The 24,563-nt window shown below is 38.0% G+C and overlaps 1 protein-coding gene across 4 annotated transcripts in view; it reads right to left on the reverse strand.

The window, feature by feature from the left end:
• LOC104358185 (phosphatidylinositol-binding clathrin assembly protein) overlaps positions 1–24,145 on the reverse strand; it is a 33,395-nt gene extending 9,250 nt beyond the window's left edge. For 3 of the 4 annotated variants that reach the window (XM_032995977.2, XM_032995975.2, XM_042807331.1), the window contains exons 1-15: positions 23,617–24,145; positions 15,739–15,881; positions 12,871–12,946; positions 11,936–12,038; positions 11,659–11,752; positions 11,447–11,558; positions 10,297–10,403; positions 9,646–9,687; positions 5,243–5,328; positions 4,266–4,389; positions 2,289–2,425; positions 1,862–1,965; positions 821–967; positions 304–363; positions 94–204 (exon numbers count right to left, since the gene is read on the reverse strand). In XM_032995977.2, the coding sequence (XP_032851868.2) occupies positions 94–204; positions 304–363; positions 821–967; positions 1,862–1,965; positions 2,289–2,425; positions 4,266–4,389; positions 5,243–5,328; positions 9,646–9,687; positions 10,297–10,403; positions 11,447–11,558; positions 11,659–11,752; positions 11,936–12,038; positions 12,871–12,946; positions 15,739–15,881; positions 23,617–23,746 (1,576 nt within the window). In that variant the 5' untranslated portion in view covers positions 23,747–24,145. The remainder of the gene's footprint in view (positions 1–93; positions 205–303; positions 364–820; positions 968–1,861; positions 1,966–2,288; positions 2,426–4,265; positions 4,390–5,242; positions 5,329–9,645; positions 9,688–10,296; positions 10,404–11,446; positions 11,559–11,658; positions 11,753–11,935; positions 12,039–12,870; positions 12,947–15,738; positions 15,882–23,616) is intronic. The other variant, XM_042807332.1, reaches the window with a different exon arrangement.
• Positions 24,146–24,563: the final 418 nt, after the last annotated feature.

Raw genomic sequence — 24,563 nt, forward strand, 5'->3', positions numbered from 1 at the left:
AGTTATTAAATTTTCAGCTGCAATAGCAATTACACTAAATTGTTAAGCAACAGTTGCCCGTAGGGTGTAAATTAGTCGTAAGCAAGTTTTTACCACTTGTAGTCCTGTACTCTGGTACTGCAGATTTTCCTCCAAAAACAGCATCGAAGTCCACGTTAATTGTTGAAGAGGTGGTACTCGGAGGAGCTGAATGAAGAGGAAAACCTGAAAAAAAGTTTAGAGTAATCAAATACACCTATAGACTAATGCCACCCATTACAGTGGAACCAGAAAAGTTTTAATAAGAAAAAATAATCAAATTACCATCAACAGTCAGAGGATGATACACAGAAGCATATGTAGGTTTATGACCACTAAAGTCATCTTCGTAAAAAGAGAGAAGAAAATATGATCAGTTTAAAAGAGGAAAAGGAAGAAGGGACCCAAAAATTAAGTCCGCAGTTAAGAAATTTTAGTAATAAAAAAATAATTTGTTCATTTAACAAATTTGAAAATCTCAGGTAACTCCTGCATTCCCCATTACGAAAAAGAAAAGAGGTTGCAGTTTGAAAGAAATCAGTAAAAATTCCAGCAACGTTGCAAGTCTTAGGATCTCTAGGTTGGGCAAGCTGAACAAAATAATGAGTTATTTCAACCGTAGGAATAAAACTTTAAGGAAACATATGAATTTACTATATCTGGAATTAATGCACCATTTTCACTTCTTATTAGAGAGTGAAGATTGGTCCAAACCACAAAAAGATTACATGGCCCAGTTTATTCGTATTATTATCTCCAGTTGCAAATAAGTTACATGGGTTTTGTTTGTTTGGTTTTTTACCACTAAATAGCTCCACCGTTTGTTTGGAGGAAAAAGTAGAATTGATGAAAGGGGTGGTAGATTTTACAGCTTCTTCAACTGGCTTCATGTCAAAGATGTCCAGATGAGGTGGAGAACCAACACAACCATTTGAGGAGGAGAAAGGACCTTTCAGATGCAGAAGTGAAGGAAAGAATACAGAGTACAAATAATGGAAAAGAAAAAACAGACTGAAATGATCAAATATGAGAATCTCTAGACAAATTCAAACTGTAAATATTCCACCTAGTGATCAATCCATTAAAGATACAAATTCTTAGTTTCAGATAAAAATCCTTACAGCTCTTCTTTAGGGAAAATAATTCTAGTATTGCCATTGGTTAGGAGGGGGAGAATGACAGAACATTTATCAATTAAAGATAGATACTACACTTTTGGCTTTAAGAATTAACCTTTTGAATAGTATATAAGGGTATCAATTCCATCTATTAAAATACCAACACCTCCAACGGTGTTAATATTGCCTTATTTCAGCATTTAAGACATCTCTTCAACATTTATCCTGATCATTCTTTGGAGGGATGGGTGAGGGTACAAAGAATTCTGTGCCCAAGAAACTGGGAACAGCAGCTTTGTTATAAGAATTTAAGTCACCAACACCTTTTAAATGAAAAAAAAATATTAAATATCACTTAGTGGAACAGAAATACCAGTCCAGCATCTTTTCAGTTACACCTGCTTAGTTTATATTTCCCAGCATTTTTAAACTATGATTTTTAGTTATCTTTCTTCTATCTGTCCCCTTTGTTGACTAGCTTCTTCATTCCATCTACTGCACAGACACTACTGCTATGTGTTAAGAAAAAAATAACTTCCTTATAACAGTTTGCCAGAGCTTTCAGATGATGTATTTTATATTCTGTCAAGGATAGAAATGTTTCAGTGCAAAGTAATTAAGGTTTTATATGTAGATTCAATTAAGGATGAATCTGTATTTTATTCATTCTTGTGTTCTAAGAATTCACCCATCATTTAGACAGCCAAATCATTGTATCAGCTCACCTCCCCAGGCACTGCTTGCTGATGTTGATATAGCTGGAGTACTCTGCACAGTTGGAACGAATGCAGGCTGAAGATCAAAAAGATCACTAGAAAGGTTGGGCATGCTGAATAAGAAGGAGAGGTAAAAAACATGAATATACATATAATAGGCATTGTATTCTTGTGTTACATGAACACTCACACCAACCTCACTTTCTCTTGTTTACTAGTAGCCCATAAATAATAGTGGTACAAAATAAAACTAGTAACTAAGCACTTCTTATTGACCAATACCAAAATTCCTGCGAATACACCAGGAAATCATCAGCAAAAAATTATTCTTGAAGAGTACCTGAAAAGTAACTAGGATCAGGGGTTTGCAGTAATTGTGGAGCTACAGGCCAATGCAGTAATTTCTGCTTGCTTCAGAAAGAAAAGTCTCTCTCACCTATTTGTTGTGGGTGCTGGTACTGCAAAGAGGTCAACAGCTATGGTAGTATTCACACTTTTTCCTGATAAGGTGCTTGGGGATGCTGATGTGGAAATGGAATTTGATACTACAGAAATCTCTCTTAACCGCTGCTCCTGAAAGATGAGATACATGGTTTTCATTTTGGTTTTATTCATTTATTAACCCTTCAGTCCTGAAGAGTTTTGCCAAGAAGTTTTAATTATGGTCTTAAATAAAAGTTATTCTTCTGTAAAATCCTGAAAACTGAAAGACGATTGAAATTAAAACAAATAGTCTTATCTCTTAACAAAGCCTTAAAACCTCAAGTCTCACCTTGATTTTTAAAATAATTATTTTTTCAAACTATAACTGCCCAGAAGTAAAACACTTCTAGCCAAGCTACACTTCCTAGGATCCCCCCTCAGTCATTCAGAGACAGGTCAATGGACCATTGTTCAGAAGACCCATCTCTACTGTTAGGATTTCTTCATAGTTCAATCCAGATGTTGAGAAGTCAGACTGACAATGTGCACTGTAATAACAACCATGTGATGTTGCTCTTAAACTAGCAAAATAAAAATCTAGTTTATGTTAATTTTACATTTACATTCCTCGTTACTTCTAGATATGCTCACTGGATTTATACAGCACAGGTCAAAACACAGGTGTATGTTTTACACTGCTTACATCCCTCAAGTAAAACCTGAAGTGAGCTTGCAAGCTTCCCTGCCCACCGAAAAGAAAAATCATATCAACTGATTTAATTATTCAGTTACAGCAGCTACAAGTCCTTTGTATACTAGAAGTGGGACAGTGAAGAGGGGATACATCTGATAGAACTCCTGAAAACAAAAACCAACACCAACCAAAAAAAACAAACATCCCAACACTTGCTGAGATTCAAGTGAAGCAGTTCAGCAGCAGGCAGCAAGGCACACTAACATTGCAGTCCAATAGCAAAAAACCTGTTTCACATTGATTTGAAAAATATGCCTTACACCAAGTCAGGAAAGTGGAGAATCTTCAACAGACCTCTAACTTCAGAGATGAAACTCAACTCTGCATGACCAAAGTTTACTTTCACACTCCATATAGTTTGAAGGCTCTCAATGTTGTCTCCAGAAGACATGAGCAGAGCTGCTTCATCATTTAGGTGTCTCTAGAGACATTAAAGCAACACAAGAAAAATTCCCAACTGCCCCACTTGCATGTGCCTAGGACATGACAGAACTACAGATTTAGCTTTCAGCAAGAGTAGCATCTTGTCTTGTTTGAGATTTTATACTGTGTATGTTCTCAGGAACAGTGTTACAAATGGAATAAAAGGACCAGGATTCAGGCCTTAAGAGAGGGATATTACTATGAGGACTACTCAACAAGTACCTATAAGCAAAGGAGAACGCATTAAGGAACCAAAAAAGAACACACCTATTTTCTTTCAAATACATTATTATTCACAGTCCATAAATTATACCTAAATACATATGATCTCAAACAGTTTTTCAAACTAAATTGTAGAATTATAAATAAAAGCAGTTAAATGTGGGCAGAGCTATAGTGTATATTCTCGTTATGAGCAACATGACAAGAGTCACAGTAAAGCCATATTCCATCTATCATGGGGAAAAATAATTCCCTCCTACTAATAACCAGTCTTACAATAGCAATACTGTATGTTCAGCTGCTGACATGTAACCTAGAATTGTTGCATATTCATTTTGTGAATCTGAGGTCAGTAACAATTTATTGTAAGGAAGAATATATGTTATTTCTATCAGCTGTTTGCTATTCAAATCATATTCCTGAGAGAAAGGTCACCACATACTGGTAGCTATCACACCTGTATCCTACAGAATCATGCCTTGGTGCCCCCCTCCCCCCTCCCCGACACTATTTTAAGGCAATCTTGGTTTTCACCTGTATCCAGTTAAAAAAATAGATCTTGGAATACAAAACTTGTAAAAAAAATAGTACCTTAAGTGCCTGCAGTCTAGCTTGTTCCTCTTCCAATGCCTGCTGCTTTTCTTTCTCATCCATCCTGCTAAATGACATTCCGGTACTGGCAAGTGTGGAAACAGCACTGGATAGGGCACTGGCTCTAAAAACAGTAATAATTTTAAAGAGTTTTATTACAAAAAACAGTCAGGTATACATCACTTATAGTTTAATCAAGTGCCTTATCTAGTTTTGTGTCATTACCCCTGCACACCAGTCTCTTCTTCCCTTACTCTCTGGGACAGAAAGGCAGACACCCCAATAACGAAGCCTGGTGAAAAAGCAGCATGAGTACACAGGACTATTCCCTCAGGTTTCAGAGGGTAGGAACTGGAAAGTGCAGAACATACCAGTTGCTTTTTATCTTTACACAGGACTGTAGTTTACACCAGTACGTTTATCAGTAGTTATCAAATTTCTGTGGGAGAATGACTATGTCAAAAGAGATCTCTCGCTCTTCAGTCAGAAGTACTGTTCATACATATTGATACCATACTTGACAAAGAATAACACAATTTCTGTCAGCACAAAGCATCTAAGCTAATTTGGCTGTTCTGAGAGGGGACTGAAGAACTTTTATAAGCAGGTTAAGATAAATTCGCAGTCTGAGAGGTACATAAATTACAACAAAGATAAATACTGTCCTGTCTTGCGTAAAAAGAGCCTTAAAGGACTTGAAACAAGTAGAAGCTAAAAAGAATAATAAACCAGTGAGCTGAGACCTCATATATTATAGCACAATAAATTTGTCAGAGACACAGGCAGACATACCTAAATGTCAAATGTGACTAAGTTATCAGACTACTACTCACTAGATGCTTCATCTCTACTTCTAGGAAGATATATTTGGAAGTGAATAAAATTCAAAAACACCAAGTGGCTGAATCCTGAAAGTTCTTAGTATGAAGATGACAAATCCTAGGTATAGGTATCATTGTAATTCATTGGTTGCTCACCTGCTGGCAGCGGAGACTTCTTTTGTTTTCTTTCCCTCCACTGAAGCCAAATGCTGTTCCAGTGCTTCAAGCAAGCTGCTGGGAGCCTAAAGTTAAAAGTATTTATAAAAGGCTCCTTCTAGACAACACATCACTGTTTAGCACACAGATTAGTTTCCTCATCCACTAAAAACAACACTCCACACATAAATAATTGTGCCTTTGAGCCTTGCAGCCATCCTACACTCCTGAATTCTGTTTACTCAGCTGGGGTGCTTTTAAAGGAGTGGTACCACAGAGACATGAAGTAAGGATTCCCCCAAAGTATATCTGCTTCTGGGTATGCAAGTTTCATTCTTGGTTTTGGCAGCAATATTTGCTAAGTTAAGATTAATGCAACAATCACAGCTGATGAAGCAGTACTCCCTTAAGCTCACAGAAATACCAAAATGAAGCCATTGCATTTTTGAGCCCCTTTCCCCATTACAATAAAAAGCCAATCACTTTCTATTCAAATATTTACAGTCAAAAGCTTGCACTAGAAACACTTGACTACAGCAGAATGTCAGGTTTGATAAAAAAAGCAATCAAATTCAACCTGATCCCAACAATACTATTGCAGACTGAGTGGCTATGCCACACATAACTACACAGTAAACCAACTCAATTATTCCAAAGCATTTGGTAGCCTAAAACATTAGAAAATAGCAACATCACTTCAAATGAAGTTGTTTCTGGTGGATTCCCACCCCAGAAAAAGTGTTACCCATGAGAAGTTTTTAAACATTAGGTTGGTCCTTAAAGCAATTAAGGTTTCAAAAAACAGGCTTCTCGCCACTTAAATCCAGCAGTAAGTCAGGTACTAGACACCTCAGCTAAGACTTAAGACACCTAAATGAGTTTTAGGTGACCAATACTCATAAGCTTACCAAGACTTTATAGAGCACAGCCATGACATTATTCAGTACCCGTGACAATGATTTTAACTGACAGGTAACAGAAAAGAGCAACTTTAAAATATACAGACTTAAGGCACACCAACTTGCTTTGGTTCCTACAGAAAACAAGAAAAAAGTGCCAATCACAACCTGCCTTCTTTCTGCCATATACTTGTATCCAACTACAGAAATATTTCTCCCATACCAAAGGAAACCGCTTCAAAGGTCGGAACAAATTTGAACTCATCTTGATTACACAGTCTAAATAGCAAGCAAGATTTCTCCAAATCACCCCATAAAAACAACAGCCAGCAAGCAAAATAATTAGGCTGTCACTTTCGGAGAGTTCACTGCCTTGCTATTCTAGCTACATTGCTCATTGCTTTTAACTACATAGTCCATACCCCATAAAACAAGTGAAATAAACGCTACTGCAGATTCAGATGAAGGAAATAGACCTCTATCAGTCCTCCCTCATCTGGAAGGGTTCCAGACATTATGCCTCTTGTTACCACTTGCCAACTTTCAGCAAGTAGAACAGATACGATAGGCATTGTTTGGAATAAAATCAAGCTTGTACTTGTTACCCCTTCTGTACCAACAGCTAGAAAAAGTATTTCCTGGAAAAAGGAAAAATACTAAATCACACAAGGCTTTCACAAGTTCCCCGCTGAAATATTGAGCAGAATTCTAGCTTCCCACATTCAAAGAAGGCCAATTCAAGCTACAAGAGATGCAAAGAAAAGCAATAAGAATAATCCTATAAAACAGCTTGTCTTAAGGGCTGAGTTGGTATTTCTTTCTATAAGTAGAGCTAGATAAGTTAAGATTGTAGTTACCTCAACAACTCGTCATGAACAAATTCAGCGTTCAAACTAGACAGCTGAACCCCAAGGTGGAACATTTGGAAATACCCTTCTGGAAAGGTATTGGGGAAAAAAACAACAAAAATAAAAAATAACACACCAACCTCCCACCACCCCCCCATACTTTTACATTTCAGGAGGAACAATAGTTTGCAAAATACACAGCTGGATAGATAAACTTTATAGCAAGAGACTATAGCCTAATTCCAGAAAGCTTTTCCTAGTAATTTTTTTTTTTTTCCCAAGGACACTCTAAAACTTATCTGTATGGAAAAGCATGTTCTGTATGTACTGTTTCTAAAACCCTCTAAACAACCCCCTCAATCACAAAAAAACAACAAACCAGTAACTTCTCTGAACTTTCTCATGGCTACAGACATCCAACAGAACACCTGAGATGAAATTTTGAGTGATGAGACCTTAGTAGTTTTATGTCAGAAGAGATGCCTGGGCTAACATTATGACTCAAAAAAGTCTGTATTTCATGACTCAGCCTCCTTCCTCCCACCCAAAGACATCTGACAGACTAAGAGCCATACAGAGGAAAATGACCCAGTTGCATTCCTGAACTACAGTAACAGCTATAAACAGAAAGGAAGCAACATCATTGTGAAACAGGGCACCTAAAAAAGGAAAATATTTTCTTTATAGGAACTGGCAAAAGTGGCTGTAGTGGGAACATCAGAATCAAGGAAGAAACACAGTTGTACAGCAGCAGTGGTAATAAACCTCTGAAGTGATAAAACCATTGCTGTCAGGAACAGCTTAAGGAAATTACAAAATATGCATATCCTAGAACAGAATATACACCAAAAATGTAAACAAAGTATTTGGAAAAAAAAAAAAAAAAATGGTAGACCAGAACAGAAACCAAAGACATGATCCTGTCAAAACTTATTTCAGAAATACAAGCACAGTGAAAATTAAATTTCTGTGAAAGCATAGTATTAAGAAATTTTAGCAAATTCTTTTAATGTGGTACTAAATGGGTGCACAATTATTCAACTCTTATTAAATGCCATGAAATTTACTATGGAACTGGCATGCTTAGTGGTACTGAAACTGCGAAAATACACAGGATGCTGACATCTACCACCACAATTCAGAGAGCTGCCCTAAGTGCACTTACAAAAAATAGCTGAACTATTAGGAAAAAAGCAAGAAGAGTAGATAAATGGTTTTGCTCACTGAAAGTTTCAGATGTAAAAAGCATCAAAGTGAAGTTAAATCCCCTAATCTCAGTAAATAAAAAAAAAAAACCCTGCTTTGAAGAGCCTTGTATTGACCCAATTAACTGGACAAGTTCACACAAACCCAGTGAAGTACAACTTCAGACTTGAGTATAATTTGATTAGCATAATACAGACCATCTGAATACTGCAGCATTAATCAAAAGACAGAGTAAGGTGCTAAGATCAAACACCAATAGAAAACATCAAACTACTGTTTTCACTCATTACCTGCTCTTACTCTCCTCATTAGTCATATTTCTTTCCTACCACAAAGGCCTGTAAGTTCTTAAAGGGGTTAGTATTAATTGCTAGGAGAAAGTATTAGAAATTTGTACTTTGAAATGTGTGATTTCAGATGTAAATCATACCTTTGGCAGTAACAAACAACACTGACAATTAAATTGTGGTTTAGATTTGATTTCCATATTAAAAAGACACTGACAAAGTTCAGGCAAATCTTCACAGTAGATATATTTTTACATGATTAACCCATGAAATTTAATTTTGTGAAGGCAGTGTAGGATTAGATGCGACTGTTCAAAATTTACACATTAGATTTTAACTGTTTCACAATTACTCCGCTTAAACAGCTTGAGTACTCTAGACCTCTAAGGCACTCTGTTTATTGCCAGAATCACCTGACAGATTGCCATTTATTCTACCCAACAAGTTACTCTGTGCTACAGAAAGAATACCAAATGCTGGGTTGTTCCTAGGTTAGAAATACAGTGTCCCTATGAACTGAAGTAATGTGCAATGAACAAATTTGTGCCCCTCTGTAGACTATCAAGTGTTTTCTGTTCACCGGGTCAAACCATCATTCTGACCTCCCTTCTGCCCCTCAATTTATCCTCACCAGAAGGTGCTCCCCTGCATTCCACCTTTTAGACGAAATGTTCCAGCATACAACCTGTATTGTGCATGTCGCTCATACTACTGAGTAATATCAAAGCCAGTGTTAGGTGCTGACATAGAAACATCAAATCTATTCAGAACTCAGGACAAAGAAAAAATTCTTGACTGAAGTAGCTAACTAATCTTTAAGTGTGTTGAAGACATTAGGTTACAGTAAAATGGAAGGTTTTCCTCAAGGCATGGCAAGGTGCTTGTGGCTTACATGCCAATGAATCCCCTGTGATAAAAAACAGAAGTTCCTGAAAAATATTTCCTGTGAGTTTTACTGCTTTAAACAATCAAAAAAGTCTTAAGAGCTGCAAAGTGCGAGTACTGAATACATTTAAACCATGGGAAAAGTCACCATACATATTTCTCATATATAAATATGTAGAAGAGAATATGTTAGAGATGAGTGATTACTATGATACACATCAACTTTTAGAAGCACAAAGAATAAAATAATTGGGTTAATCAATGATATGTATACTGACCTGAGTAAGATCTGGAATGTCACCCTGATCAATTCCAACTTGCTGGGTTTACAAAAAACAAAAGGAAAAGAAAAAGTACATTACTACATGCAGTGGCAATAAAAGTAAAAGAACAGTGATGTCAATGTCACATAGAAACTAGCATATTAAGAAGGGATATTCTTAACTTTCTGAACTGGTATGAGTTTCACTAAAAACGCGCCTTAGAAATCACAAGTGCATTAAACCGCATCTCAAAGCAAACCCAACTTCCCATCCAGCCTAACTTTTTCATGCAGAGAAGCTTATGGGAGTATTAGAAACACTCCATTGCCTACTGGAACTACTTCTTCATTTTGAGCAGTTACAGTAAGGGAGAGCACTGTATACACACTGCAACATTCAGGTGACTCACTTTGGACCATTCATTAAATTTGTAACACTTCAGAAAGTTTATTATGTTGTCTGGCTAATAAAATGGATACTCCAGAATCTTACTTGACATTAACGAATGTATAAAATCTTTAAAAAAAACACATTTGTAGAGTATTTCCTTCCATAGCAAAGTTAAGCAAACACTCATCCATTTGAGAAGTTGTTATTATGAATACAGACTACTGTACAAGTACAGGCAGCTAAACGATATCCTTTCCATAGATGTAATTTATTTACCTCCGCTACTTTGAGGAATTCTGACAATTTGGTCATTCTGGCTAGAAATTTTTTGTAAATATCCAAGCCTTCTTTGCACTGGTTCTTCTTCATATCAAAATATCTTTCTGAGGATGCAAACAACACTCATAAGATAACAGCCTCCCCAGCAAAAAGCTGACACAGTATTATAAAAGTTAATTTGAGACAATCATCAGGGAGAGAACAGATAGGAGCAACTCAAAGCTATTCAGATTTTAAAGTTTACACGAACACCTTGACACCTTTTGTAATAAGTCAACAGAAAAACATTGATTTTTCTATTTCAGCACATGATAAAATAATACAAAGCTTTATTAAGCATGGACGTGAATCACTGAAATTGTCAAATTTAGGGGAATATTTTCAAGAAGTCAGCTTATTAGCTGGCAATGAGGCAAATTATTTTATCAATTGAAAATATTCCTGGTTTATATTTATATTTTTAGAACTTGTATCAACACATTTTGATGTTTGTAAGTGGGTTCAATATCCAAAAGACATCAGAATGGCTGCTCAAGTGGTACATACACTGAACTGACCCTACCAAAAGGAGTATCAACCATATCCTTACTTTTTATGGTTTTCCCCTATATACTTAAAGGTATTTCACCGAGTAAAAACTAATGGATTAACAGAACAAACTGATCAGATGTTTTCACTCAGAAATTTGCTTTAATAGTCATTATAAGGCTTTGCTAAGAGCTCAATCTTTAACAAAAAATCTACTAGGCTCATGTAGATTCAGGTACCAGGCAAGAGTTATTAGTCAAGCTATAAAGAAAGTATGGGAAACCAGAAGTCGGTCATTCTGTGACTATACTGAATACTCAAAATACCAGGTATCTCACTGATACTTTTACAGTCCAATTGCCAAAGGTTATCCACAGCACATTTATGTTTCAGTCTCACCAGTCACCCTCTCATCTCAATTTCTGTTTCAGGATGTATTCTTCAAGGTAGAAGTGTATGTTTAAGCCTACGCTAGTTGCCACTGAAATTAAGACAGGCTTAACTTAATGGTAAAGGAGCAGAGAATTTATTAGGAAACTGCAGTCATAAATTGTCTATATTCTTTAGTTCTCTCGATATCTTTCATAAAAGTTCAAAAGGTAGAAAAGTTCTCACATACCTAAAAGATTAATAATCCCCTCATTGTATGCTGCAAAAAGTCTAATGGAATCTTTAAAGAGGAGCATAAAGGCAGCATTTATAACACCATTTGTTAGTTCATTTGGATTTGCCTGTGTAGAAAGCAATGAGAAAGTAAATTAGTATTTAATAAAATAATAAAACTCTCACTTCAAAATGAGTGTTACATAACACTGAGCTTAGAGTACTTACATCAAAATCAAGGAGTGCATCAAGCTGGTTCTGTATGATTGGAAGGGTTTTCAGAAGCTTTTCAGCATTCATGGTTCTCATCACTCCATCTATCCTACGGAGTAGAAGACACATGTTTACAAGTTAACCAAGAAACCTCAGCATATTATGCTGTTTCAACAATACTATATTGCTTCAAAGGGCCAAAAGGAACACCAATCTATGACAAGCTCAAGAACAACTGGTATTTCTCTCCCTGACAATATGAAAGACCAAATGAAAGTAGTAAGAGTCTTACCCTCTTTTCATTTTGGTGAAGTCAACAGCTACAAGTCTATATGAAAGTGCTTTTTCATTCAAGTATCTGCTATATCGCCTAATGAAGGTAGACATATCGTAGCCTAAAAGTTAAGCATTTATAAAAGTTAGACATTTTGAGGGGGTACAGTTCCTTTGAAGTTCTTCTCAAGAGCTATTCTCCTAGTAATCCATTTTACATCTACCTGCACGAAAAGCCCTTCACAGGCGCTTTCCAGTCTTAACAGTCACTATTTTTCACCTTCAGATGTAATATTAGTTTCTTCCCAATTTGTCAAGATTAGGAAAGCAATCATTGCAATTATGAGAACACCTAAACACATTAAAATATTAGGCAAGAACCAAATAGCTCTTCCTAAGAAGTTACTGAAATTAGATTAAAAATGTATTCCTAGTAAAATGCTGAAGACTCTGGTAACTTATCTATAATGCCTCAAAAACCACATAAAGACCCCAAAATATTTTCTACCATTGGTAAGTTATTAAAGACTTCTCAGAGATTTGAAGGATTTCTCAGTATTTATACAGCATATCCTAGTTACCATTCAGTGCACCTTAACAGCAAACATTTACTCCTAAGACACTAAAATGCAACAGCAAAAACAGATCGTGGTAATATTCATCAGGTTTATTCTAGTCAGCATTAAGAGTTAAGAGTTCACTTTTTAAAATTTACAGCTGCATATGCACGTGATACACACATTACAGACAAATTTCCAGCACTCAGCTAGGTAACTCAGAATTTCACTTTCCTTTTATGTCTACTTTCTTGGTTAGATATTGTTTGGCACCTCATGCAATATAAATCATAATACGCTTTCATTTAAACATCACTTATCTCCTAGAGTGCACCAACACAGGTACTATCATAGAGCAAAAAAACAGTAGTTACTTCCTTCAGTGAAAAATCCTTACCCTGCATGGCACTTTTGTCCAGGTAGTTATTCAAATTGAACAAAGTGTTTCGGGATGCAAGATACTGGATAAAGCGCTGTTGGTGAAGAAGTTGAGAATATCATTGTTGTGAGAGTCAAAACAGTTAAGCATATTAAAAGAAAACTACAATCACCTTGTAACTGTTTCTAGTAGCCTTTATCAACAATAGAAATTAGTTAAAGGGGAAAAATTTAGAGGAAAAATTGAAACTACTGATTAGCAAAGCATGTGAAGTCCAAAACTCTATTTGGCATAAATATAAATTTAAACTAAATAAATACGTATCAACTGCCCTTGAATAAAAGACAAATATTTCTTGAGGAAGCTACTTAGTTTAAGTTTGTAGTTTAAAACGGACAAGCTAGAAAACAAAACAAAAATACTACTTGCGAAGTTTGTATAGCTCTACTACTGCTGTAGAAGTGGGAGACAGGCTTAGTTACGAAGTTTAAAACTAATTAGTAACAATAATGCTTCTGAAACTGCAGTGAACATCTATATATAGATAGATATATATAACCAGGGTTATATATACATATATAAAAACATATCTATATTAATGTAGTGATCTAGCTGAACAGTATTTAAGTTTTGACAAATAATAGCTGTCTCCATAAATAACTCAAGAGACAAACACGTCCAGACAGCAAGGCAGGTTTAAAAGTTTCTCTGCCACTGTTCCACACAGATCTCCTATGACTGATTTCCTGACTTTCTTGCTTCTTTGTATGTGTCCTAGTCCATAAAAGAGGATTATGATCATTATGGCTTAAGGGACCTGTTACAGCTTTGATCTGAATCCCTCTGCTGCCACAGCTCACAGAGCCTGTTCCTTCACCCTTCATGGTGGAAATCCACCTGTCTGCCAGGTTTGGACTATAGCACTCTGCAAAACTAGCATTTTTTCACTCAGGCTCAGTATAACACCTGCTCTTCGGGAACTGTAATGAGGGCTTCGCATGGCAACAAGAAAATTCTTCTTACAAGTACTACTTAAACTGAAAGCAGTACTTTCACCTTCCAAAGGGCCCAAATGATTCCCCAGCTTGTCACATACCACCTCATCAGTAACTCTGTATGTGTTCTCAGCCCATAGCTATGGAGTTCACAGAATCCTACAACACACAGCTTGCCCACCAATAGTTCTGCCACTGTTTTAACTTCTTATGCTGTTTTCCAGTCAGTTTATCTGGTCTTTGTACATCTTAGTACTGCATTCAATGAGAACACAGAAGAAAAACACTTGGAAAATGATCAGGAACAGAACAGTGATATTCAAAAGGTGTCCATACACATTTCAAAATTAGCTACTGTTCTGAATCTCATTTTAGAAAGGGTCAAGGCTAACTCTCACTCTCCAGGTGTCAGGGGTCTTGCACTGCACAACACACAGGTGAGACCTAAAACTTCATCACAAGAAACAGGTAGTCATGTTGAACAAGAAACTGCAAGACAATGATTGCTCAGACATTTTGACCTTCTCCTATATTTACTTGTTCTTAAAATAGAAGCCCAACATCTTGTAATTTTTTTTATCTATATAAGAAAAAGGCCTCTTTTAATCTATTAGAATGAAGAATACACTCATATTCAACCTGAAATTACAGAGCTAGCATTCCAGCCAGATTATCTCAGCAGGTATAAAGGAACTCTTTTTCAAGTTTCAAATAGACCCATTCAAAGCTGAGGAGCAGTTTAGGTACAGACATAAAAATTCAACTCTTTTGTCACTACAAAGCACTGTATGGGCAAACAGATACTGACTGGTAGCCCACAACTTTGTTTTTTTCCCTATGGTTCAACTGTCTGCTTTTTTTTCTTTCAAGTTTCAGTGTGCAGATATGAACTCTACTGGAAGAAGAGAGAATGAAATATCCAAACTGATTTACACCGTTCAGTTTATCTTCATACTTGGAATAAATAGTGAATTCTAAGCACTGAATTTTACTTCATGCTATCCTCTAATTTCAGCCTATTATCTGTTGAAACTGCAATGTAAGCACATAAATAACTTGGGGAAATGTTAACAAAGAGCACACTAGGTTTTAGAGGTTATTTCAATTAAGTTCACAGAGCTTCAGAGGCAGGAGGGAATAGCAAGTTTGCAGAGCAGTTTAATGGCTGGAAGGATTATCTTTAAGAATCATCATTTCAGCATTACCCATAGTCAACAGCAATTTAGTAGGAGAATGACTAGACACAAGAGTTCAAGACTAAACTGTCACTTCACCAAAACAAAGTTTATTTTTTAACGGAAGGACTGTGTAAGAGGCTACATTTCTAATGCCATGTTATTGTCTGGGGAAGCTTTTAATGAAGTAATGAAATTATTTAAGTGAACTAAAAGCAATAGAAGCTTGTTTTGGAGGAATGTTAGTGGCAACAACATATGAAGGTTTAGCCCATTAGATGATGATTTGCCAGATCAAATAGTCTAGTCACCATATTCCTCCCCCCTTTACTAAATATTCTTATCTGTTAATAGGTCGGCTGCACATTTACTGCACATTTACCCAGTGCTAACAAGACTTGCTGTGCTCTTACTGATAAGCACTAGCTTAATGAAGTAAAGCTCATCAGAGTTTTTTCACGTCTTCATCCTAGAAAGGTCACTCATCATTCCCTCACAGCCCAACCCAGATACCTGGAGGTAAATTACAAACACTGATACTTCAGTATTGAAATAACAAAGGAATATTTTCTTCTCTGGATAAGTACTTCACAGTCATCAGCAGAGGAAAAACAAAGACCTTTCAAAAACTGAAGTACATATCTAATGCTTCATGGATTGAAACAATTTTTTAAAACACTGTCAAGGAGGCTTTACCAGAAGCAATCACGTCTTACCTCGTTTCCATACATCATGAGGTGGTGTGTTGTAATTAGAGCTTTGAAAACTACAACCCAGCTACTGTTCGCAGTTCTTTCAAAGAGTGTGTCTGCCAACTGTGGAATATTCACATTCATTTCATTTGTGCACTGTATTAGATCTAAATTAAAGGAAAAAAAAAAATCAAAGCATTACAATGAGCTACATGTTCAAAGAGGATCATGATGTTACTTTGTGTTTTTTACATTGAGAACTCGCACTGGAAGCATTAACTTCAGTCGTTCAAGAAATAACTGAGCTGTTTTACATTCCTCACTCAAATTCACTGCATTTTACTATAAGACTCCAAGTACGAACTTCAAAGCACTTCAGTAACTTTACAGAGTCACAATATCTCATCAATAAATAACGTGTTCCAGTAGAAACTCTACGCCCAAATTATTGTCTGGAAGCCAGTGTAGACCTTCTGGACACTCAATAATTGAAGCCAAAAAAGTGAAAATCAGAGAAGCAAGGGAAAGCTGAGACATCTATACCTCATGAGATCAACAGGCAGCAAGTACCCTGTGACTCCAACCTAAGCCTGAGTTCTGGCACACATGACAGCAAATGAGATGCCACAAACCTGTAATAAGCTTCTTTAAGAATTAAGAGCAAGAATTTACATCTACACACCTTTCCACTTTCCTAAAATAACCTAATCATCAACCTACTGGGTATTTTGTGGTGAATCATGGCAGGTCTCAGGCTTTTGTATAAAAAAGCTCTTTTGTGTCCAGGACTGATTATAAACTCTGTAGTAGAACATTAACTTGGGAGGTCAGAGACAGAGTTCCAAGTCTCTTCCTGAGTATTTGTACAAACCCAGAACAGGCTCTGGCAGATACATGGGAAAAAAGCCTGCCTGGGAACACTAGTGGAGGCACTCGCTGAGTGAATCCAAGACTATTCTAAACCCCTCAACACATGCACATTAAACATTTATTCTCTCTCTGAGCTAAATTTGGCTCAGGTGTGATCAAAGTACACCTTAAGGACTGGGCAAGGCCAGTAAAACAAACATCTAGTTTGAAAAGCTTCCTTTGTGGCCTCATAAGTCAAGTCTGTGAGCAGCCTGTTGGTCGCAGAGCAGCATTGCTGTTTATGTGGTTTGTCTGGGTAAATACCTGAAGAAGGGCATGTGCCTGGGAAGTTGGGCAACAACTGAATAACGAGGTGTCGGCATCACTGAAAATGGCCAACTTATTTGTCTTCTTCCCAGCACGCAGAGGACACTACATTATCACAAGCAATTTAAACATGAGCTTTGAGATCACACATTGATAGTTTAGAATAAAATACTTCATCAAAATATTGCACTTAGAATTTATATCTGTTCTAGTGCACAGAATATATTACAGATGTATCTTAATTAAAGATCTGTTTATTAAGAACATAAAGTCCTTTGATTAAGCATCACTGTTTAGAGTAATTTAATAACCAGAGTAATTTTAACAAAGAATTTTAGATACTATCTTTTCTAGGTAGAAAGCTATAAAACACAAATTCTAATAAATTACTAATTTAATTCTGATGTCAAAGGTTTCCAAATATATACAAAACACACAAGCTGGGATGAAAACTTTCATCCTTATTAGTAACACAAAAATGCTGAAATAACTGCACAAAAAGAACTCTGAGAAGTTTTAAGCAAGCTACACATCAAAACCTTATTGTCAAGTAGTATTAAAATATTGCAGTATTTACAAACATGTAGATTCTCAAAAACAAGTTATTTGATATACTGCTCGCCACTCATGGCTGTATCATATTAAGAAGTACTTTAAAACCTCTAGAAATCCAAACAGTCCATAGGCAATTATTGCCCCATATAATGGGGTAAGTCACAACTCCAGAATTTCTAAAGAGAGAAAATTTGAATTTTAATTCAGTCTCATCTACTGAATGAGAACTTTGTTATGACATTTCTGAGTAACTATCTCAAAACACATTAAGGCAAATAAGTCTTCCTAAATCAAATCAGTTTATAAGCAAGCATACTAAAGACACTGCTGTTAGATCTTGTTCAATATTCTTCACATAAATGCAGTGTCTGTAACCAGCACAGAAATGTTACAGAACTGTTACAAGTCCTATTCTCAGTTTATAAAAAACAATCGAACAAAAAAACAACGAACAACCCCCTCCCAAACTCAATACAATAATAATATTACTACTACTTAACAGCTAAAAGAAATTCCATTGATCTGTTAAGGTCAAAGACCACACTTCCTATTGAAAATACTACTTCTGCACAAAGTCCTTTCCCTTCACGTGACCACTGAGCAAGTTAAATTTTTCACTGAAGATTTTCAATATTAAGAGTGCTTTCTAAATAACAGATGAAACTGGGAAGGAAGATCCAAGTTAAAAACAAAAAGCCTTCTGCTCTCAAGACAAATTAGCCAAGCTAACGTCATTCATATTTTGCCAGCACTCTCCACAGAGACTTCATTCTTGTCACCTTCCCTTGAGCTAAGGTCTACTACTAGCAGATGTACCAGTAGACCCTAAGATGACGCTGAACAGCCGCGAGATCCCCTGAATACATTTTATGTCTAAGACTGGTATCAAATGTGTTCCTATAGTGCTGTTCAGGCACAACGTGACAGAAATCCTACAGTTAGCAACTATATCGAATGCTGTAACTGATCACCTCTCCTGAAGCCACATGTCCATAAAAAAGCGTTGCTTTATCATGCCATCATAAAGGTTTATTACCACAAAAAGCTATCCAGACATCTACCTTCAGAAGGGAGCAACTGCCTTCTGCTTTGGTACACAAAGTAAGTCTTCCATCAAGTGTCAGTAACGGAGTGGAAGCTGACAGACCTCTGGTGCAATTGAGAGGCTTGTGTTACTGTTTTATTCCACAAGCGTGGTTCCATGTGATTGAAAAGTGCAGTTCCAGTAATTCTGTAAAAGTGCTAGTAAGGTTTTCCAGCATGTGCTATTTGCTTCTGTATGGTGTGAACCTGACCATTTTAAAGGGCAACCAAGAGGAAATATTTCACATACGTACAACTACTCAGAGTCTAATTCAAGTTATGCTTGAGGTTAGAGGGCCAGAGTGAACTGCAGGTCTCGTGCACTTTAGACACATGCTGAAGACAATACATACTGGCTCCCCTGAAGACAACTTTTATTGAGGGCACTTAGCACAACTGTGGTCCTTGGCTTCAAAATCTCCTTAAATATACAAACACATAAACCACAGTTGTCAGTACAGAAGACCACACGCTTAGGCAAACAAAACACCTCTAAAACACTAAACTAAGAATGAGTAGTGGAAAAAAACGCCAGTGCATTTCATAGACCAAAGCTGGACATTCCTAATAGTGTCTTAAAAAGACTCTTTAATAAGGCTACTCAGGGCAATTCTTTTTATGATTATTTTACAACTAGTAATAATAAAGCTATCATCACATTTGAATTCTAATAATTGAGATAAATAAAAAAAAGCAAGTGTCATTACTCTAATATGATTCTTCTAAGCCTCCAATGGGAATATCTACATAGAAACAACTGTATGGATCTGTTACAGCTGGCAGCAAAGGAGAAAGCTATTAACACCATACATCTGGAAGTATAAAGGAACACATGCACCTGAGAGACTGACAGCTGGGCAACTGTAATACGGATGTTGGCAGCAAAAACTGGAATGAAATGTGTAGGGCAAGTGATGCTCATTTTCTTATCACACTACTTATACAAACACTTTACAACTCAAAGCATTTTGCCAATTACCCAGAGGAATCATTTCAACTGCAAGGGAAACTGCAGTGCTATTTCTAGAATGGAATTTAGAAACATGTTAGCATCACACAGGAAAAAAAAGGGGAAAAAAAAAAAAAAAAAAAACAAACCGCTTTAAACTCTAAGTGTACCATAGGGGTTTTCAAGCAGCCTGGAAGAGCTGTAGAAATCTTGCTGCCTAGAAGAGTGTTAGGATTTCTCTTCCACAGCTCAACTGAAATACTGGCACATCATCTATGAAATGATACAGCGATTCAGAGAACAACATGCATAAATTCAGATATTAGGGAAAAAAAAAAAAAAAAAAAAAATCAGGTTTTACTCAAATTCTCAGCCAAGCACTAACAAAAACTACAAGAACTAACACTTTTCAACTTTCAAGTAACAGGAAAGTCGTAATTTTCTTGATTCAGGAATCTCTCTCAAGAGAACTGTAAATACATAACTTAAAGGTTTAATATTCCTGCATTTCTTCCATTTTTTCACAGGACTGAAACTGCTCTAAGACCGATATAAGAATTAAGACCACTTTCCTTACCCTGGCAGTCGTAAAAAAAACAAAACAAAAAAAAAAAAAACCACAAGAATTTTTGCTGGAAAACTTAATTGAAAGATAGCACCTGACTGATATAAATATTTTTATGCCCATGTGCTCTTATAGTGCAGATTTAATAGCAATACTTAAGTTCAGATTTATCTGTTATATAAAGGAAACTTAAGAGTTACTTGATCAGAAGCAAAGCAATTCAGCTATTCTGTCCCATTCCCCATTAAACAACGATACATAATGGCCCATAAAGTTTTCGAAAAAGCTTTAAAAAAATTCTAAATAAAAATCACATTTATAGATTACAAAACTATTAACTATTTTTTTTATTTAAGTCAAATTTTCTCAATTACAGTACTGAAAATCTTCTACTAGAGAGCTTCAAACTGAGGACAGCCACCTTACTGCCTGGGGAAGAGTTCAAGAGTATTTATTTGTACTGCATCACAACTTATTTATCTCTGCAAGAACCACATTGCATCAGCACTCACTCCACAGACATGAGCTCTACCTAAGAACTGTGACAAAAAAGACATAAAACTGATAGCCATGTCACATTATTGGCAAAACTTGCTGTGATCATTTTGTGAGATCTGAACTTTCTCCTAAAGCAAAGGGCTTAAGAACCTAATTCTGTTACATATCACAATTTTGTAGTACCTGAATTATCACTTCTTACAAAATTTCAAAAGCTTGTATATGTACAGAAGTTTTAAGTTCTGATGAGTAACATTAACTACTTTCCCCTCCTCTGTGCTTCTGAAGTGGGCTGCATATAAGTTAGAGGAGCTTGTTTTTTTGCTTTACTACTACTTTCACTTAAAAGTTTAAGATGCAATTAATTTAGGGGTTTGTATTTTTCTAAATTTTGGTCTGTGCAGAAGTCTACTCTGCCAGTTACCCATTTGGCTACTGCTTTCATTTGTTCTTTTATTATTATTATTATAATGGCTTTTCAATAGTTAGCCAAGCAGAGACATGTCACCAAAAGCAGCATCTAGCCCCACTCTACGGAAACCCAAACTCAAGAGGCTGAGAGGAGGCGAGAACCCACACAGGGAGGAAAGAGACAAGATTTTCAGGTGCTCCATTAAGAGAAAAGATCAGCTTCTGTATAACATTTTATATTATCCTAAAATATCACAAAATACTACAGAAATAGGTCTGCCAACTTATTTAGGACACTGACCTACTTTAAAAGGAAAACCCCCAAGTATTCCCACTGACATTGCTTATGGGTTTGGGGTTTTGTTTGTTTTTTTGGTTTTGGTTTTGTTTGTTTTGTTTTTTTCCATCTCCAAGAAAAACAGAACTATATTACTTAGCAGGTAGTAGCTGGACAAAATCCAAGACTCATAAATACTGGTTCACCACACCGCACATGTAACATCTTCCCATAAATATCCATATTGTAATATTAGTTTTTCTTGCCGAGGAAACTTGACAATAAGGGGATTTTAAGAATTAATCTGAATAGAGTGCACAAACTGATACTCCTCCACAATCCCTGATGCAACTTCAACAGCTCTCAGAAACATGTTCTTGGTGAAGCTTTTCCTTGAGCAGCAATTACAAGTAATACCAGATGGTGTAGCGTTTTGAATGACACACACATGTAGCAACCAAAGTGCAACTAGCAGTGTTTTGCATTAAAGTTTCCTTCATAATTTACTTAAATTGGAAAGTACTCGCACCGTATCTTTGAAAATACACTGTGTGATTTCTCCAGAGATCACAGTATATAAACTAGCCTTACCTTCTTGCATTTATTACAAGTAAGTTTTATGTATAAGTGAAAAAATAAGAAGTGTCACACAAAAGCTTGCAGATGTTTGAAAAGCAACACTTGGGTATATTCAATGAAGACTGGAGAATGTTCATCAGTATTTTTTTGTAACCCCTTACAAATATGTATGTGGTACCATATTTCACATCTTTTCCCCACCCCACCGACACATTCCTCTATTTCAGATACCAGATTGGAACAACAAGCTCTTTGTTTGTCTTAGACCAAATTCTCAGAAAGTGAATTACATGAAAACACAGAACTCATTTGGCACAGAAGGGGACCTTCAGGAGACTGACAAGTCAACAGGTTTGTATCAAAAGACATTCAAAGGAATTTTACAGTCAAAGGGCAATTTCAGTCTATGCTATTCTCAAAAGTTTTTCCAGGTCTCCATTTTCTTATATTGTGAGGGTAACTTACAGTAGATGACATTACTTTAAGGTATTTTCAAACAATACACACCTTTTAAGCTTCAGCAGCTTTCAAACTATTGAGCAAACTGTCACCACTTTTTGGCTTCCTGTTATGTTGCTATTTCTGGACTTAAGGGTTACCTCACTAAGTTGTTCTACCACAGGCAGAACACAAGACAAGATAAAATAAATTAACTTTTAAAAGATATCTTTAAAAAACCCAAATTGTCAGTTACCGAGTTCTAAGGTTTTTAATTTCAACACAGTGGCTGCAATATTCACTACTGTAGCTGGATTCCACTCGTTCAGATCAATAACAAATAAAGATATACATTGGGTTGTTTTAAACTCTTTGATCCACATCAAAAGCTCTCACACAAGAGGTCTGTATTAACAGACTAGTACCGTAGTGCCAGAGAGCCAAACTATTCTCAAACAATGTAACTAAGTTCAACTTCTTCCAAAATCTTGAACAGCAGACTCCCCTTAGTACCACCAACTTGAACAAGTCCTACAAAACTACCAGCCTGCTCCCTTGACTTTGAAGAAACCAGCATAAAGCTTCATGTCTTCTTTCCTTTCCCTCATGGAAACAAACACGCTTACTTCACTTTTAATAGACAGTGAACAGGTAAACTGCACTGCGTACAAGGTTTGAAGCATACAGTGCACTTTTGAGCAAACTAACTTCAGTTGCTATCCAATTACTAAAACCTGAAGCAAAGTAACACCACTGATACTTTTGTAGATATCAAGGGCAGCTTTCTGCATCTTTTGTTATACAGAAAGGAGTTGTAACACAGTAAGTTTAAATATATCAGCGGCAACATACTCTCATTCTGGAGAGATGTATTTGTCCACCTTCCCTTTACCTCGATTCAAGTCTTTTTACCTCGTTTCAAGAGCTCTAAGACAGAAAGCTATGGTATTTCAGGAAACGTTAAAAATATTTAAACGGCTGCACTCCACCAGATGCACAGGATGGAAGAGTGCTTACAAATTTAGCTTCTCGCTCTCAACAGTAAGAGCACACCGCTTAACCCACCTTCTCCCCAGATGCTGGATTAATAAGGACTACCGCATCCCGAGCGCGCAAACTAAGACGCTCTCCTGGGGAAGAGTTCACAAGGTTGCAATATTTTTGTTCCCCGGGCGCGACAGGGTGTTACAAAGCTCACTCCCTCCACGTGTAAAATAAGTTTTGAGGAGGAAAGCAGCCAGGTTCACCCAGCTTTACGCGACACGGCCCGCGCTCGGCTCTCCCCTCTCCGCCGCCCGCAGCAGGAGGGCAGAGCACACCCCCACCCCCCCCCGCCCCCGGCCCGTCCCAGGCCCCCGGGGTCCTACTCACAGTCCAGGTGCTTCTTCTTGGGGCCCATCACCTCGTGGGTCGTCGCCTTGCAGACAGCTTTGGCGACGGCCGAGCCGGTGACGCTGTGCTGCGCCGCCGTGATGCGGTCGGTGATCGACTGCCCCGACATCGTTGGTGCGGCCCGGGCGGCGGCTCCCCCCCCGCGCACCCGCCGCGGCGGGCAGCAAGGCCGGGGCAGGCGGGGGGCGAGCGCAGCCTCCCCGGGGGAAGGGCGCCGGCAGCCCCCTCCGGTGCGGCGAGGGCGAGCGGAGAGTCCTCGCCGGGCTCCGCCTCACCGGCTCCCCTCGACCGCCGCCGCGGCAGCGACAGGAGGGAAGGAGGAGGGAAGGGGGAGGGGGGGGGGAGGCTCTTCCCGGTGCTCGGGGACGCGGCGGCGGCGTCGCCTCGCCTCCCAGCCCCGCCGGCACGGCTGGCCGCGCCCGGCCCCGCTCCCCACTGCCTCCTTCCGCGGGCTGCGCTCCGGCTTTCCCTTTCACATTTACACTCCCAGACAAAATGGCGGCTGCCGCGGCGGCGGCGGCGTCAGGTGACCGCGCGCGCGCGCGCTCCCGCCCCGCTCCGGAGGGGTGGGCGGCGCGCGCCGGGGGCGGGGGGCGCGCGGCGCGGGGCGGGAAACCGCGCTGGGTGCGGCCGCGTGCCCGGTGCGGCTCCTCCGTCACGGGCGACGTCAGCGGGTGCCCCAGCAGAGCAGGGGGCTCTCCGTCACGCGGCCGGAGCTTTCTCCTCCACCTGCGCGTTGTTCTTTGCGTGGGTTTAAGAGAAAAAAAATGGAGGGAAAAAAAAAAAAAACAAAAAACCAAACACGGAAAACTGGTCGGCCGCCATTGTGTTCCCTGTGGTAGACAAGGCGCCGCCGGGGGCCGTGCGCTGTCAGAGCGGCGGAGGAAATGGTCTGACTGACGGGAGTTGTGTCCGGGTTCTGGTGG

Source organism: Tyto alba, unplaced genomic scaffold (assembly GCF_018691265.1).
Source record: "Tyto alba isolate M040663 unplaced genomic scaffold, T.alba_DEE_v4.0 Super-Scaffold_5, whole genome shotgun sequence".
Taxonomy (NCBI): Eukaryota; Metazoa; Chordata; class Aves; order Strigiformes; family Tytonidae; genus Tyto; species Tyto alba.